The 16,046-nt window shown below is 35.7% G+C and overlaps 1 protein-coding gene across 1 annotated transcript; it reads right to left on the reverse strand.

Annotated features, from left to right (window-relative positions):
- Positions 1–9,234: 9,234 nt before the first annotated feature.
- On the reverse strand, positions 9,235–15,015 carry LOC119525347 (olfactory receptor 7A10-like). Its single transcript, XM_037824011.1, has 2 exons — positions 14,103–15,015; positions 9,235–9,275 (listed from the first exon to the last, which is right to left on the reverse strand). The coding sequence occupies exons 1-2, from the start codon at positions 15,010–15,012 to the stop codon at positions 9,235–9,237; spliced, it is 951 nt and encodes a 316-aa protein (XP_037679939.1). The 5' UTR covers positions 15,013–15,015.
- Between the last annotated feature and the right edge of the window lie 1,031 nt (positions 15,016–16,046).

Raw genomic sequence — 16,046 nt, forward strand, 5'->3', positions numbered from 1 at the left:
AGTTGAAGGACAGTTTTGCTGGATATAAGATTCTTGGTTGGTGGTTTTTCTCTTTCAGTATCTTAAATTGATCACACCACTGCCTTCCTGACACCATAGTTTCTACTGAGAAATCTGCACACAGTCTTATCAAGCTTCCTTTGTATGTGATGGATCACTTTTCTCTTGCTGCTTTCAGGATTCTCTCTTTGTCTTTCATGTTTGATAATCTGATAACTAAGTGTCTTGGCATTGGTCTATTCACATCTATTCTCTTTGGGGTATGCTAAACCTCTTTGACCTATAATTTTAGGTCTTTCATAAGAGACAGGAAATTTTCATTATTTTCTCTATCATTGCTTCTGCCCCTTTTTCCCTTTCTTCTCCTTCTGGGACATACATGACACATACATTCACGTGTTTTGTGTTGTCATTCAGCTCCTGGAGATGTTGCTTATACTTTTCCATTCTTTTCCCAATCTGTTCTTTTGTGTGTAGGATTTCTGGTGCCTTGCTCTCCAGTTCCTGAGTGTTTTCTTCTGCCTCTTGAAATCTGCTGTTCTAAGTCTCCATTGTATTTTTCATCTCTTGCATTGAACTTTTCATTTCCATAGATTCTGTCAGTGGTTTTTTCAAACTTTTGATTTCTACCTTATGTTTTCCCAGTGTTTTCTTTATATACTTCATCTTTTTTATGATATCTTCCCTGAACTTGTTGACTTGGTTTTTTAATTGATTTATCATATTTATTTGAAAATCTTTAATTGATTCTTTCATTAAAGTGAAACAAAATATCAACTGTATGTGAGTTGGGGTTTAAGTTTGTTCCTTTGACTGGGCCATATCTTCATTTTTCCTCAAGTAATTTGTAGTTTTCTGTTGTCTAGTTATCTGGTTCCCTTGGTTACCCCAATCAGATTTTCCCAGACCAGAATGGGTTCAGGTCTCAGAATGGGGCTATAGTCAGTGTCAAGTTTCCCTGAGGGTCTGTCTTAGAAGTTTGATAGACTTTTCTGAGAGACCTCTAGCCACTCTGCTTTTCCTAGCCTGTCCAGCAGGTGGCACCTGTCAAGCTGTTGCTCCTCACTGGTGTGAAGAAGTGTGGTCCCTTTAGTTCTCAGCTTAGGTTGTTTCTGTTTTGACTTTTTCCCCCAGGCCCTTGGGTCTGTGTTCTGAAGGGAGGGCAGGCAGTAGAGCCAGGCCCCACCTCCTTCCTCTTAGGGAAGATACACCCCCTAGGGGGTTATCTTCTGTATTTGAATTACTCCTTTGACTCCCTGACTCTGTTAACTTCACCCCTGACTGGGTCAGAGCACTGTGAACTGAAAATGGCTGACGCTTTCTCCACTGAGCCACTCAGGTTGAGAGAAAAACAGAAAGAAATCCCCTTTTCAGAGCCAGACCATGGACCCCCAGTTTCACCCATCAGTCAGAGAGGGCACCAGGTCTTCTGGGCTCCCTTTCCTAGGGCACAGGCATTTTCTGGCTAAGTTAAGCCAGCTCTAAAAGGCTCTGTATTTTTTAATTATTTTTATTTCTGTCAGCCCCACCTCCTCTCCACTGTGAGTGACCTCAGGGTACTTTGTTGCTTGTTTCCAGTTTGTCTATGTAGCTTGTATTCAGCAGTCCACATTTGTCAATTAATACCCCAGTTGGAGCTAGTTTGCACTATGTTCACTCACTCCAGGAATGCTGCTTTCTCCCACAGTGATGTCTGGCAGCTCAGACTGCCATGAGGTGAGTGGGCTTCCACCATGGTTCTGTAGTTTTTACTTGCAGTTTTTATGCTGCAATCTCAGCCATTGCACCCAATCCAGGTTGGTGTATGATGTGTGGACAGTCATGGTTGTCCCCAGCAGTTGTTCCAGACTATTTACTAGTTGTTCCTTGTTGTTTGTTATTTGCTTCAGGGGACTAACTAAATTCCACACCTCTCTATGCTGCCATATTGCCCCTCCCCAAAACCATTGTCTTTTGAGTGGAGAGTTTAAGTATTTTACCTTAAAATTAATGACTGATGAGACAAGACATACTTTAGTAATTTGGTCACTTGTTTCTTGTACATTTTACACTTTTTTGGTTCCTCATTTCCAATGTATAGATTATATATTGTTGGGATGCAAGATGATGCCCTTTTCATTTGCTTTTGTGAATGTATTTGAGATATTTTCTTTGTGGATCTCATGGGGTTTAAATTTAACATCCTAAAACTATAATGCAATAATTTGAAATGATACTATCTTAAATAAAAGAGCATACAGAATCTCTGCTGCAGTACCCCTCCATCCTCACCTTGCACATTTTTCCCATAAAGTATCACCTCTTCATATATTTCTACCTAATGACATAGTATGATTATTTCTTATGCATTCACAGTTTGAATCTTGTAAGAAATAATAGGTAAGTTTAAAAAGCAGTAGCACTCACTTTTGTATTTAAGCATATATTTCCCTCAGTGTAGATCTTTATTATTTCAGATTGTTCCAAGCTACTGTCCATTGTCCTTTCCTTTCCACCAGGAAAACTCCCTGTAGCACTTTATGTAGGGTAGGTAAAAGCTGATGAACTATTTCACCTTTCTTTATCTGGAAATGTCTTAAGCTCTCCTGCATTGTTGAAGGACAGTTTTGTCTGATATAGAATTCTTGGCTGGCAATTTTTATCTTTCACCAATTTAAATATGTTACCTCACTCTCTACCACATCCATCATTTCTGATGGGCAACAGGCACTTAATCTTATTGAGAATCCCTTAAACATAAAAGTAGCTCTTTCATAATTCTTTTAGAATTCTTTCCTTATCTATTGCCTTTAATGGTTTTATTATTGCATGACTCAAAATGTTTTATATGTTTGGAGTTCCCTTGAGAGAAAGCCCTGGAGATTCTTGTTAACCTCTTATCCCAGTGGACTCCTTACTCCCAGGAGGTCACTTCTCTTTAGGTGTGATATCTAGACTTGCATGTATTCCCATAGTGATTTCCCTGTTGCTGATTCTGGATAGAGATGCTGGGTACATTAAATATCTTCTATCTCTCATTTTTATCCACTGGTGTTGGCTTTCACTTATGTGACTCCACTCCCTCAATGGTATTTACCCTTATTTCAGTGCTTCAGCTTCCTCCCCATCTTTAGCAATATCTGTTCAACTCACTGAACTATTTGCTTTCAGTTATTCAAGAAATATTTATTCAGCAATACTGTGTGGTAAGCACTAAACTATGATCTGAAAATGAAGAAAAGAGTAAGGTATTGTGTCTACTCTCCCCCAGCTCACAGTCTAAACAGATAAAATGAGAGGGAAATAAATAAATGCAACACCCTAAGGTGGTACTGCAGTCCTGGTAAAGTAAAATTCCATATGAAGGAATATCAGCGTTTCTATTTCTACTAAAATGGCTCCAGTATTTTGATAGACATTACATTCAAATGACAGAACACTTTGGGCGTTATTGACAGCTTAATACTAATTCTCCCCATCCAAGAATGTGTGATGTCTTGACATTTACTTTGATCTTCTCTAATTTCCTTCAGCAATGCTTTGTAGTTTATGCAAACAAGTCCTTCAATCCTTGAGACAAAATCATTCCTATGTAGTTTATTCTTTTAGATGGTATTGTGAATTAATTTTTCTTAATTTCCATTTATGAATATTTTTGCCACTGTATAAAACACAACTGCCTTTTGCATGTTAATTTTGCAGCCTACATTTCACTAGATTTGTTTATGAGCTCTAGACAATTTCTTGTAAATACTTAGGTATTGTCTATATAAAGGATCATGTCATTTGTGAACAGAGATAACTGTGCTTTTTCTTTCCAATTGCGATGCCTTTTATTTCATTTCATTGCCAAATTTCATTCACAAGGGCTTCCAGATCAATACTGAATAGCAATAGTGAAAGTCCTTGTCTTGTTCCATACCTCAAGGGGAATGCCTTCACTTTTTCAGCATTAAGTATAAAATTAGCTGTGTTTTTTTTATATTACTTTATTCACACTGAGGAAAATAACTTCTCTTCTTATTTTTCTGAGAAATTTGGCATGAAATGGCATTGATTTTTGTCAAACCCATTTTCTGCATCAATTGAGATTACTATGTGATTTTCTCCTTCTTTCTGTGAATGTGGTGTATTATATTGATTTTCTTATGTTGAGCACTCTCAACATAAGATAAATAGGATAAATCCCACTTGTTCATGGTGGATAAAACTTTTAATATTGCATTTGTTTCAATTTGATAGAATTTTGTTGACTTTTGTTGAGCAGTTTGCATCTATACTTGTAAGGGAATTGATCCTTACTTTTCCTTTCTTGTTTTGTATTTATGTAGTTTTGTTACAACAATGTTACCTTCATAGCATGAGTTAAGAAGGGTTTCTTCATCTTCAATTTGGAAGACTTTGGGAAGCATCTGAGTTAATGCATTTTGAATGTTTGATGGAATTCATAATTGCCACTGTCTGGTCTTGGATTTATCTTTGTTGAGAGGTTTTGATTACTGGTTGAATCTCTATATTTTATAGGTTGTTGAGTTCTTCCCTTTCTTCTTTAATCAATTTAGTTTAGCTGTGTGTTTACAGGAACTTGTCCATTTCCTCTAGATTATTTAGATTGTTGATGTACAATTTTCATAGTATTCACTTATAATCTTGTAATTTCTGCAAAAATAACAGTATCACCAATTTCATTTTGTATTTTAGTAATTTATATCCTCCCTTTCCTTTTTCTTTTGTGTCTAGCTCAATGTGCAATTTTATTCATCTTTCTCAAGAACCAATTTTTAGTGCCATTGACTCTCAGTTGTTTTATATTCTTTAATTCATTGATCTTCACCCTTTTAATTTTTAGGATTTCCTTCCTTTATCTAGCTTTAGGTTCAGTTTGCCCTTCCTTTTATTTTTCCCCCAGATGTGAAGTTGGGTTACTGATTTGTTATCTTTCTTCTTTTAGAATATAGGCATCCAAAGTTATAAATTTCCCTCTTATCACTGCTTTCACTGTATCCAATAAATTTGGTATTGTGTTTTCCTCTTCATTCTTCTCAAGTTATTTCCTAAATTCCACTTTATTTTTGACCTTTTGATTAAGACTTTGTTATTTAACATCCAGATATTTGTGTACTTTCTAGTTTTGTTCTGTTATTGATTTATATCTTCATTTCATTGTGGACAGAGATGTTTATACAGAATCAGTCTTATAAAATTTATTGAGATGTGTTTTTAATGAATGTGTCATCTTTCCTGGAGAATGATCCATGTTTACTTGAGAAAAATAAGTATTCTTATGTTGGTTGGAGTCTTCTGTATATGTCTGTTCAACCTTGATTGTTTATAGTATTGTGTGAGTATTCTGTTTCTTAATAAATAACCATTTAATTAATAACCATTAATTAAAGTAGTGTGTTGGAAACACCAACCCCCTAAGTCTCCTTTCAGTTTTGTCAGTTTTCTTCATGTATTTTGGGGCTCTGTGATTAGATTCATATATAATTATGACAGTTAAATATTCTTAATGTGTTCACCCATTTATCAATATATACTCTCCTCCACTGTGTTTTGTTACTGATTTTGAAATAAAGTCTATTTTATCTGACAGCATAGCCAGCCCAGCTCTCTTTTATAAACTATTTGCTTGGAATATATTTTGTATCATTTTACATTCAATATATTTGTGCCCTTGGATCTAAGTTTTGTCTCTTGAACAAAACATATACTTCTACATCCATGTTGGCAGTCATTTCTTTCAACTAGAGAATTTATGTCATTTATATTCAGATTAATTACTGATAAAGTGAGGCAAACTTTGGTCATCTTGCCACTTGTTTTTTGTGCATCTTATACATTCTTTGTCCCTCATTACCTACATTGCTGCCTTCCTTTATGTATAGTTTGTCTATTGTGAGAAATTGAACCCTTCCATTTCCTTTTCATGCATATTTTAGATATATTCTTTCTGACTACCATGAGGTCTATTATATTTAATATCCTAAAGCTATAACATCACAACACAGTTTGAAATGATACAAATTTAACTTTAACAGCATACATAATCTCTACTCCCATACCACTTTTATTAATAGACAGTCTCCTTTGTCTCTTATAAAAGCTTTGCATTTAAGGACTATTTTATCCAATATTAAAATAGCTACCATTTACTGTTTGTGTGGAACATATTTTCCAACCTTTTATTTTCAACCAATGTGTATTCATGTGTATAAGGTGAATAATGTGTAGGCACATTGATGAATCATAATTTTTACATTTCCTTTGAACTGTGTCTTTTGATTGGAGAATTTAATCCATTAACATTAGATGGTCTTTCTGCAAAGAGAGTACCTACTTCAAACACTTTTTCCTTTGGCTTTTAGATATCATATCTTATTTTTTCCCCCTTTTAGTTACCCTGACTGATAATCTTCATATCTATACTCTCCTCAAACCTCTCTATTCTCTCGGTCCTTTCAGCCTGCAGAAAATCTTTAAGTATTTCTCATAGGGCAGGTCTCTTGTTGACAAACTCTCTCAGTTTCTATTTATCTGTCAATATATTAAACTCTCCCTCCTTTTGCTGGACAGTTTTGCCAGGTAAAGAATTCCTGGCTGGCAATTTTTCCTTTTCAGTAATTTAATATATCATACCTTTGCCTTCTCACTTCCATGGTTACTGATGAGAAATTAGCACTTAATCATATTGTAGTTCCTTTGTATGTGATGATTGCTTTTCCCTTCCTATTTCCAGGATTCTCTTTTATCTTTGGTATTTGACATTCTGATTAGTATGTGTCTCATAGAAGGTCTTTGAGGATTTATTCTGTTTGGATTATGTTGTGATTCATGGACATGTGCATTTATGCCTTTCAAAAGACATGGAAAATTTCTGGCCATTATTTCTTCAACTGTTCTTTCTGTCCATTTTCATTTCTCTTCTCCTGGGACACCCATGGTGCATATATTTGTGCTCTTTGTGTTGTCATTAACTTCCTTGAGACACTCCTTGATCTTTTTTCCTTTCTTTTCTCTATCTGTTCTTCTGTCCATAAGATTACCATTTCCCTACCTTCTGGTACACTGATTCTTTCCTCAGCCTGTTGAAATCTGCTGTTGTATGTCACTGGCAAATTTTTAATCTTTGCTATTGTGGCTCTCATTTTCTGTTATGTTTCTTTTCATGCTTTAAAATTCTTCTTGACTCTCATCCAGTGTCTCCTTAATATCCCTGATCTCATTATCTATATTTTCCTTAATCTCCTTTAATTGAATTAAAGGATTTGATTGAAAATCTTTGGCTAGTTGTTCCAAATTCTTTGTCTCCCCCAAAGTTTAATTCATTCCTTTGTCTGAGCCATAACTTCCTGTTTCTTAGTATAGCTTCTAATTTTTTGCTGATGTGTAGGCATCTGATTATCCTGATGAGATTACTCTGAATGACAGTTTCTCTCTCTAGCTTAGGGTTTTATTTTTGATTGGCTAGGTGTTAAAGCTCATCTTTGACACTTGGTTCAACTTATTTTAAACCTTTCAAAATGCCTGTGTTTAGCTGATAAGACATTTTCAGCTCTTCATGATGTAAATTTTGCCCTGGGTGTGTGGTACAATGTTTGAGATTGCAGTGTTTCTGCAATTATTTCACCCCCACCTGAAAATTTTCTTTCCTCTATTCCTTCAATAGAAATCTTGATCTTTTCTGGTTGCTTTTGTTTTGCCTCTGTACTTTTAGTTTTTTACTCTCTTTACTTTTCTCTAGCTCCTTTTTCCTAGAGGTCAAATTCTGAGAGGAAGGTCACCCCAGAGATGACTTTCTCAAGTATGTACTTCCCAGCCACAACAATGTCAGGAACCCACAAATGTGGTGCAAATCAATTCCAAAGATACCTGGGGAAGGGGTCAGGGAAGACACAAGGAACATTTTTTATGGCACCCCAAAGCAACATTTCCTTTCATGTTGAGCAGGTATTGCCCTTCAGCAACCTCTTCCACTGTCCTATGGATGCATTCTGTTTTAATATTCCACTGAGTTTGTCCCTATCAGGGATGGGTTTGGAACCAAGGCCAGACTGGTCCCTGACTGAGTGAGCTAAAATAGCAACTCAGAGCCAGAAACCAGTGAATTAATTTGCCAATCAAAATCTCTGATCTTTTCTTGACTGATCCCCCAAACACTGTCCCCCTATTCTTAAGCAAAACTACATCTATTTCTCTCTCCATCTGCAGCCAGAGACTGGATACTAAAAAGTTCACCTTGAAAGTGAGGAATGGGCACTGGAGCCACTGCAGTTAGTAAATTAAACTTTATTAATGCAGTTTCTCAGACTTTTCATCCTGCTCTTCACTGGTTGCTGTACAGTGCTCCCCTGGCCTCCATAGCCCCAGAACATTAATTTCAGACAACCACTGCCCCTCCACTAGCTATTTTAGAGGAATAGTGGGTCATGTAGTACCCTACTCTGCCATTTCCCCAGGAACTACATCTCCCTCATTTTTGAAGGACAGTTCTGTCTGATATAGAATTCTGGGCTGGCAATTTTTCTCTTAAACTAATTTAAATATGTCATCACTCTCTCTCTCTTTCACCTCCCTCATTTCTGGTAAGAAATATGCACTTAGTCTCTTGACATTCTTCTTACAGGACAAGTTGCTTCACTCTCAATGTTTTCAGTATTCTCTCTTTATCTTTGGCTTTCCACAGATTGATTGTGGTATGCTTCAGAATGCTTTCACCCTGCTTGGAGTTTCATGATCTTCTTTGATTTGAATATTTGGGCCCTTCATCATATTTCAGATGTTTTCAGCCATTATTTCTTCAAATAGTCTTTCTGCCCCTTTAACTTTCTGTCTCTTTCTGGGATTCCTGTAATGCCTATGTTTGCATCCTCCTTATTGCCCCAACACATCCCTTGGACTCTTCTCATTTTTTTTTTTCGTTTTTGCCCATTTGCTTTTCAGACTGAATAAGTACAATAGTCCTGTTTTTTAGTTTGATGATTTTTTCTTCTGCCTTTCAAATCTGCTGTTTAATATATTTTTATATTTAGTATTTTTGCAATGCCCATAGTTGTGGGAAACTTAAGCAGAAGGTCATGATAATCATAGGGAAATGTACCATTCTGTGGATGACAAGCAGTCATTATCCCAAATTACCTCTGTCCTTGTCCAATAGGCTCAAGGTGAGAGTGGCCTTAATCAGAGATATAGAGGTTAACATGGGCCAAAGTGAGGAACCCCGACTTACACTCATCAGTGTAGGCATGACTTTAGTCACTGTTGAGTGCTCAAACTCCCAAGAACAGAGAATAATATCTAATAACCAATGTGCCAGCATACATTGGGGGGATTTTGACACACAACTGGTGATAAGTTAACTACATTGAAACACATTCATTTAGAAGAGGCACCACTTTAATCTGGCAAATAAAATGCTGGAAAAGTAATTTTTATTTAAAATCTTCTTTTAAGTTTATCTCTGATCTGGGCTGATAGTAAGGAATTAATTTATCCACAAAGTGAAAAATACTAGCGACCTTTTTGGGTAGAGGAACTCAACTGCCAGTTGCATTTTTGGCAGTCTTTCAATACTGAAGAATTTGCAAAACTATATTTCTGATGTAGATTTCATATGAAGATTATGCCCAATGTATCTCTTAAGTGGAAATTCTGGTAAGAGATTCCTGATTAAATACAGAATCCATAGAGTTGTAGCAGTATTCTAAATATTTATGATGTATAAACACATTAATCTACAATGCATACCAAGGCACAAAATGTGTCCTCATGCTAGCGATGCACGGTGGAGAAAGCCCTCTGAATTATAAACCAACATGCAGTCCAAAATCACAGCATATAAGTGATCCTAAAAACTCTAGGTAGAAAGCTTAATATAAATGATTCTGACTTGGTTATGGCAAAATATGTAATCTTTGCCTCTTCCATCAAGGTCTGCAAGAATCCTCACAAAAATGGGCCCACAAATAAGACACAACACATAAAAAATATCACCATAGATGCTAAGAAAGCATGATATCATGATTAAGAGCCAGAAGAAAAGATAATTTTCAAATTAAGCCTTTAAATTTTTCAAATATTGAAATTATTCAAACACAGATCATGAAACAACTCTTTTTAATAAGTGTGAGTACATTAAAATGAATCATGTAAATATATGCAGTGGCAGAAATGTATTTCAAAAATGAAAACAATAGAACATCTAGAGTAGAAAAATACAATGATGAAAATTAAAAATTGTGATGCAGTGAAACTGAAATAAAATTGACAGCAATTAGAAGATAAGACCAATTTATATCTGTGGACATTACCTATATTTGACTGTCTCTATGTCCCAGCAATTACTAAGAGTAAAAGCAATCCCACCCAGAATATTTCTTTCCACAGCACAATGGATCTTCACTGGTGTATTCAAAGTGATTTCTTTATCCCACTGCTTATGTTTATTCCCTATATAATAGATAAATACAAAAGAGCTACATTCTGGAAAGTCAAGGAATTGAAATACGTATGTAATCACAGATTGGATGATGTATTTGAAATATGAGGTGTTTCCAATTCACCTGAGAAGGGTGATCTGGAAGTGAGTGGAAATAGGAATGTTGAGGCTGGGAGAAGACCACTGGGAGATGCTTACTGAGACCTTCTCATCCACTATTGTTGCTCCATCAATTGTTCCTCTTGAAATTCAGCTCTTGGCAGGGGGGGAAGGAGTCCCTGCTCCTATGCTTTACACACTCACACATTGATGCTGACTATATTATTACGGTACATTACAACTGATGACTGCTCTGTTACTGCTTTCCATTGCATCTTAGTTTAAATGGTATTCCCAGAACTGATGGTCTTTATTCTTTCCCTACTCTGGACAAGTAATCTTTTAATAGAAGCATACATCTTTTCAAAAATTTTTCATGGAATGTCCCAATAAATAATTATTTTAATTTACACTATACAATAGAATTGAAAGGAACATAGCTCACTGAAAATGAGTCTTCTCCACCCTCTATGTAACATAATATTGATAGTTTGAAGGCAGAAAGCAGGTTGCCATTTCTCCAGTAAATATAGTAGTATTTCCTTCTGTCATATGTTGCTTATTCCTCACACAACTCATGTAAGTTTATTTTGTGGAAATTATTCTTTAATGACTCTCTTCAAATTTTCTCTTTAAAACAAAACTTCACACCACACTTCTTTCACCAAGGACAAGCAATTTGATGATTTTTCTTGCAGCCAAGTATATATTATTCAACAATGAAGTTTAGTTGCCTATGAGAACACATCTGTCCCCTGAATTCAGAGTGAATCATTACTCTTCCACATATTTTAAGATTCTGGAAAAGATTAAATTTCTGTTAGGAAAATCTGGGAAGATTTTTCTTCTGAGAAAAAAATGGAGCTGCTAAAAGTAATTGAAGTAAAGATCAAGGAGTATATGGAAGAAGTGTAATGTTTTCCATCACTCAACCATGACACACTTCAGAAAACATCTTTTCTTCAGAACCTATGCAGTAGCTAAGTGTTTCAGAAAGGAAATGCAGAAAAGTCATAGGGAAGATTGAAATAAATACAGTCACCCTCTCTCCTAAATTACACTCAGAATTTAAGTAAATTTGGCATCCACCATCATGTCTACCAGATATAGTGTCAGGTGGGTATAGTGGACTGGCCCCTAAGAAACTTATCCCCCCTTATGCTTTGTCTTCTGTACTCCAGAGGATCATGAAATAGGAGATGCAATAACTATTTACCCAAAACTTATGGCAAGAGCTTCCTACTACCTGTATTGTAGAAAATTTGTATATTTGTGGAAACAACAACTTCATTGATGTCCTTTTGATTATACAATATTCCTGATGAGAACCAAAGTATCAACATCCCCATCTGGCCTGTTTCTCCATGTTTTCTACACTTCCAATTACTAAAAAGATGTACCTTTATGTTTTGCAACATTGTTTACATTTCATTCTAACCATGTTTCTCCTCAAAAATCTTAAAGATTTTTTTTTATAATAGATATCATTTGAACAAAATAAACCAGAGAGTTAGACTAATGGAAACAATAACTGATGGCAAGAACACAGATCTTCCAGATAGGAATCTGGGAATTGATATATCGACCTGTTGGATATAAGGACAACAATGATGATTTTCCCTTCAATAAATATACATTAGTGTATGTGTATCACTGGAAAATTTAATTTACAATAAATTTTGTGTAGCATTCCCTAAAGAAAGTGCCTATAAAAGATTTTCACATACTGATTACTTTATATGATGAAATGTTTTGCTGAGAATTTAAATTCTGATAATGTGGAATGAGGTGGGTCCTTTAATTACCTTGGAGAGGTTTCCAAGAAAATTAAAAGCAGAGGATTTTTAATTCTCATATCATGGCAAAATCAAAAAACAGAAATTTTCTAGGACTGCATGAATCAAATCCCTCCTCTCTGTAATCTACATTTCTGATATGGGTATGACTCATAGACAGAGACTGCTCCTGTGGATTAATGCATTCAAAAATAAGATTGATTCAGAGCTTTGTCAAAGAATATGAACCAAATAAAAAGAAATGAGCAGATCTTTTTTATTCCAAAACTGGACATTAGTTTGTAGCAGTGCCTAATCACAAATGCCATTCTTCTCTGCCAATCAAAGAGTTGTCATCTCTGACATCAGGGGATAAACAAATAGTTAGTCTTATTCTACCTCACAAAGAACACAGAAGGTCTTCATAAAATCCTGATTTGCTAGTTTGGATATATTACATCCTATCAAAAGCCATATTCTTTAATGCAGTCTTGTGAGAGTAGACATATTAGTGTTGATTGGGTTGGAACCTTTGGATTAGGTTGCTTCCTTGGAGATGTGGTGCACTCAACTGTAGTTGTTAACTCTGATTAATTTCCATGGAGGTGTGGACCAGACCATTCAGCATGGGCCTTGTTTAGTTTACTAGAGCCCTATATAAGAGCTCAGACAGAAGGAGCTTACTGCTGCAGCTTAGAGAGACAATTTAGGAGATGGCTATTAATAGGAGATTCTGGCCCAGAGTTTGCCCCAAGAAGTTAAGCCTAGAAACACTTTGAAGAACACCATTTTGAAATGCAACCTTGGAGCAAGCAGATGCCAGCCATGTGCCTTCTCAGCTAACAGAGTTTTTCTGGGCGCCATTGGCTATCCTTCACTGAAGCTACCCTATTGTTGATGCCTTATCTTGGATGCTTCATGGCCCTAAGACTGTAACTTTAAAACGAAATAAAACCCCTTTATAAAAGCCAATCCAGTTTTGATCTTTTGCATAACAGCAGCATTAACAAACAGGAACACTGATATTACTTCCTAATATCTTGGATTAATGGTTGAAAAAAGCACAGTTAGCAATGGGCAAGATACCAATGTTTCATCTTAGGATCTGTGATTGGGGACTATTATATAGAATGTCAAGGGAAATTTCTTGACAATGTTCCTACCTATGAAAATAATTTTTAAATATCAACATTACATCACTGGAAGAATCAAGGTGAGCAGTGACACCATCTATGATTGAATAATCAGGGGATGTACTGCTTATTACAACTTCACATAATTTATGTTGGGACCATACAGGAAAAGTTGTATCAGAAACAGAATTTGTATCATTGAAACTTAATCAGATGTGACCCCTTCTGGATCTGTAACATAATCACTGGAAATGTCACTATTTGATCAGGAAAAGGATTTTGACAAAAGGCATGTAACACAAGAACAGTTTATTTCATGTATCAGAGACTGCAGCATAACTTCATCCCTACAGCACCTCCTATGATATTATATATGCCACATTACCTGCATTAAATATTTTGATACTCAAATTTAAAGCAGCATATTGCCTTCAACACTGAAACCATAAAATACAATGAAAGAAATCAAATATTTTTCATAAATACACAGTATAAATGGTTGATGTTACATAAAAAATAAGAGCAATAAGATCCTAAAAATTATGGAAATAGATTATCTATTAACTAAGAAAAAATGTAGAATTCAATCTCCCAATGTTTGACACCTGTTAAACATGAACAAAATTCTGAACTTCAGACAAAGTATGATTTTCAAGGAGAATGTTCCTTACCTGAAGAATTTTCTTAAGGCATGTTTTATGTCCTTGTTTCTGAGACTGTAGATAAAGGGGTTCAGCACGGGAGTGACCACTGTGTACATCACTGAAGCTACTGCACTTGCCCTGGAGTGTTGTGTAACAGCAGAACTAAGATACACACCAAGAGCTGTACCATAAAACAGTGACACTACTGAGATGTGAGACCCACACGTGGAAAATGCTTTATACTTGCCTCTAGCTGATGAAATTCTCAAAATTGAGGATGCAATATTACAGTAAGAGAAAAGGATCCCAATGAGTGGAGTAATACCTAGAAGTCCTGTTGCAAAATACATCACTAAGTCATTAAGGAAGGTATCAGAACAAGCCAGGTGGATTACCTGATCAATGTCACAGAAAAAGTGTGGAATTTCTAATTTGGTACAAAAAGACAATTCTAAAACCATTAAGCTATGTAAAAGAGACATCAGAACACTCAATAACCAAGATGCTAGCAGCAGGAGACCACACAGCTGGTGGTTCATGATGATCATGTAATGCAGAGGGTGACAGATGGCCATGAAGCGGTCATAGGCCATCACAGTCAGTAGGAAATTGTCTACTCCTCCAAAAACCAAGGAAAAGTACATCTGGGTGAGGCAGTTTTCATAGGTTATGATTTTGATCTCTGTCTGGATGTTCACCAGCATTTTTGGGACAATGGTAGAGGTGAAACAGATATCTGCAAAAGACAGATTAGAGAGGAAGAAGTACATGGGCATATGGAGGTGGGAGTCAGAGATGATGACCAGGATAATGAGCAGGTTCCCAATGAAGGTGATGAGGTACATCATCAGGAACAGCCCATAGAGGAGGGGCTGCACATCACTGTCTTCTGAGAGCCCAAGGAGGATAAATTCTGAAGAACTTGTTTGGTTTTCTGAATTCATGCAGCTGATGAAACTGCTGGAAAAACAGCCCAAAGCAAGGCAAATTTAGCCACATGCAGTAACAAGAAAATTAACATAAATGTTGTGGTTTGTATGGTAAGCACGTTAAATTATTTCTTATTTTATATATGGAGATCTAGATCCCTGTATCTGAAATGTCAGGGAAAACAGATAACCCTGCTTCTCCTTGATGCTGCTGCTGACTAGCCATCCTATCAATGATTGTAAAGATTATCCCAAGGAAAAACTTTCAGTACAAATGCAAATGTTCTTAGGCTTTATTTTATTCAGCAATCATTTTGACCAGTCATTTTGTACCATATAATGAAAGAGTTGGAGTAATGGATATTTTGATGAGAGAACAATATTTTCCAATGTAGTTAATGTTACCAAATTGCACACATGAAGATGGTTAAAGCAAGAGATTTTTAGTTGTATATACATTCCGACAATAAAATGTTAAATATCTATCTATCATCTATCTATCTATCTATCTATCTATCTATCTATCTATCTATCTATCTATCATCTATCTATATGTATAATTAAACATGTTTTTCTGTATTTATGGCTTGGGACACTGAATATTGTTAAGATGCCATCTCTTCCCGAAATGATCTATAAATTCAACTTAATCCAATTCTAAATAACAGAAGGTATTTCTTGGATATTGACAAACAAAATCTAAAGTTTCTATAGCAAGGCAAAAAATTAGTTACAATTCTAATTAAGAACAAAGTACAGGTTGCTTCCTACCAGATTTCAAATCTAAATATAAAAATGCAATTATCAACAACATTGTCTTTTTGAAGTAGACATATAGACCAATGCTAGAGGACTCAGACATAGACCCACACAAATGCAGTCTACTGATCTTTGACAAAGGAGCAAGGACAATTCAATGCAGAAAGTAAGGTTTTTCAAAAAAATATTGCTGGAACAATGGGATGCCTACATGCAAAACAGAAAAAGAATTCGCACAGGGATGGCATACATTTCATAAAAATTAACTCAAAATGAATCATACAGTTACA

Source organism: Choloepus didactylus (assembly GCF_015220235.1).
Source record: "Choloepus didactylus isolate mChoDid1 chromosome 25 unlocalized genomic scaffold, mChoDid1.pri SUPER_25_unloc1, whole genome shotgun sequence".
In the NCBI taxonomy this organism is placed as follows: domain Eukaryota; kingdom Metazoa; phylum Chordata; class Mammalia; order Pilosa; family Megalonychidae; genus Choloepus; species Choloepus didactylus.